Genomic DNA, 1,898 nt, shown 5'->3' with positions numbered 1-1,898 from the left:
TACCCCTTGCTTCACTTCGGTGGAAGTGGTTCTTCAAGCGTTGTCGGTGGTGTTGGTGTTCGTTTCCGTACTACTTACTTTGTCTGCCGGTGTGGCTTTTTCTCCTCCTACAAACTGAGTTTTAGATAAGATTATCCTCTTGCCTACGCCCAATCTGCTCACCGTCCTTATCCTTTCCTTGTCATACTTTTTTTTTTTTGAATCTTTCCTTGTCATACTTGAGGTGATGTCTTTTTTCTTTCTGTTCAGTGTGCATAACAGGCTATATTCTGTTCTAGGGGAGAGAACGAAAAATAAAAACCTCTAAAAAAAACGCTCTCCGGCAGTTGCCCTATTTCCTCCCGTATCTCTTCGCCGGTCGCCGGAGGACGCCTTCCCGCCGCCGCTGTCGCCGAAGCGCCACAGGTTCGTTCCCTTCCCCCGATTTCTTTCTCAGATCGATCAACAGTGAGATAGGGTTACCCTGGGGTGGCGGGGCGGTGGATCCACGGAGCGCTGGACCGAGGCGGGGAAATGGATGGCGCCGTGGTGTTGGACGCTGTCGACGGAGCTCGTTCCGCGGAGACCCGGCGCTGGACCTGGGCGGCGAGGTGCAGAGGAAACGGCTGCGCTCGAGGCAGGACGGGATCTCGGGGATACATACGATTTATGCTTTGTGCGTGCTGCTGCTGCGATTTTCCTGCTGCTTTGTTGTAGACACATACTCAAGTTGGGTCATCTATTTTGGAATGGAGGGAGTACAAGAGTTGCTAATGCAGATGCTTATAGGTCTGCTGCATGTGAATTTTGTTCTGAATGCTGATTGAGAAAGGGAGGCCACGGGGGTTTGTAGCTGCGAGATTTTGCTTGTGCCGTTTAGATTTGTTTGTTCTCGAGAGCATCCGTGATGTTACATCCACTTTTACCCATCCTTGCACTCTGAGTTTTGACTTTTGACAGTGAAGAAAAACATTGGGGACTATGTAGTCTGAGATGCTATCATCTTCTTCTTTTGCTTAATTTGCTTGTTTGTTTGTTTATGGCTTTTCGTTGCTCCAAGTCATGGATCGATGATGTGATTCTTAACTGCGTTATCTATCTTTAAATCTTCTCAAGTACTGAAGAAAACATTACCTGCTGAGATCCAAGGCACCCTTGAAGTTCTTAACCTTTCCTTATTGTTTTGTCCGATTAACTTTCCTTGACAGTCAAGAGGTTTTTTTTCCCCTCCGAGTAGTATACTTTGCTGGCTTTTGACTTCTGTATGTTTGCAAAAAAGTAAGTTATGTAATAATATGGTATAATGTTCAGTTGCGTGTCCGTCCGTCTTTCTTTCTAGACATGTGATGTTTGATCGCGTGTTCATCCATAGAATCCATGTTTGGTTTTGTATCCATAGGTTCCGAGTTTGGTTTCGTAGATTCAGGTTGGGTCATTCATAACACTCTTTATGTTTTGGTCATTTATGATAGTGTTACAAGCCTTCTGATCAGAACTCATACTTCTATGCAGATAAATAAGAACAAGATGGTGATTAATGGTGATGCACCTGCAAGAGGGAGTGCAGCAGCTGCGGCAAGCTTGCGCAGACGTAGAACCACCAGCGGTGCTGCTGGAGGTGGTGGTGGCGCCAGTACAATGCTTCAGTTCTACACTGACGAGGCTGCTGGGCGCAAGATGTCGCCAAATGCTGTTCTGATCATGAGCATAGGGTTTGTTGCCGTCGTTGCTGTGCTCCATGTTTTCGGCAAGCTGTACCGTTAGGTTCCATATGCAAGCTGCACCTTGAACAGAGGAACTCATAGACTTAAATAACTGCATAGCAAATGACTGTCGTATCCTGAAGACATTTCCATATTTCCATATAAGTTTATATACCTGATAATATATACTGAGATGAGAAGTTAATTATGGTCGAA

The 1,898-nt window shown here is 45.7% G+C and overlaps 1 protein-coding gene and 2 non-coding genes across 3 annotated transcripts; all 3 read left to right on the top strand.

Annotated features, from left to right (window-relative positions):
- Positions 1–271: 271 nt before the first annotated feature.
- LOC141023258 (protein transport protein Sec61 subunit beta-like) lies at positions 272–1,898 on the top strand. Its single transcript, XM_073499633.1, has 2 exons — positions 272–405; positions 1,492–1,898. The coding sequence occupies exon 2, from the start codon at positions 1,507–1,509 to the stop codon at positions 1,741–1,743; it is 237 nt and encodes a 78-aa protein (XP_073355734.1). The 5' UTR covers positions 272–405; positions 1,492–1,506; the 3' UTR covers positions 1,744–1,898.
- LOC141024801 (small nucleolar RNA snoR26) lies at positions 875–978 on the top strand. Its single transcript, XR_012186298.1, has one exon. It is a non-coding gene; the product is annotated as a small nucleolar RNA snoR26 (small nucleolar RNA).
- LOC141024802 (small nucleolar RNA snoR27) lies at positions 1,041–1,128 on the top strand. Its single transcript, XR_012186299.1, has one exon. It is a non-coding gene; the product is annotated as a small nucleolar RNA snoR27 (small nucleolar RNA).

This window comes from Aegilops tauschii, chromosome 5, assembly GCF_002575655.3.
Source record: "Aegilops tauschii subsp. strangulata cultivar AL8/78 chromosome 5, Aet v6.0, whole genome shotgun sequence".
Classification (NCBI taxonomy): domain Eukaryota; kingdom Viridiplantae; phylum Streptophyta; class Magnoliopsida; order Poales; family Poaceae; genus Aegilops; species Aegilops tauschii.
Note: the sequence above shows the minus strand (reverse complement) of the source record. Positions and strands in the feature narration are given on the sequence as shown.

What these genes read in the sequence shown, in the direction of transcription:
- LOC141023258 (XM_073499633.1), top strand. Translation starts at nt 1,507, where the DNA reads ATGGTGATTAATGGTGATGCACCTGCAAGAGGGAGTGCAGCAGCTGCG.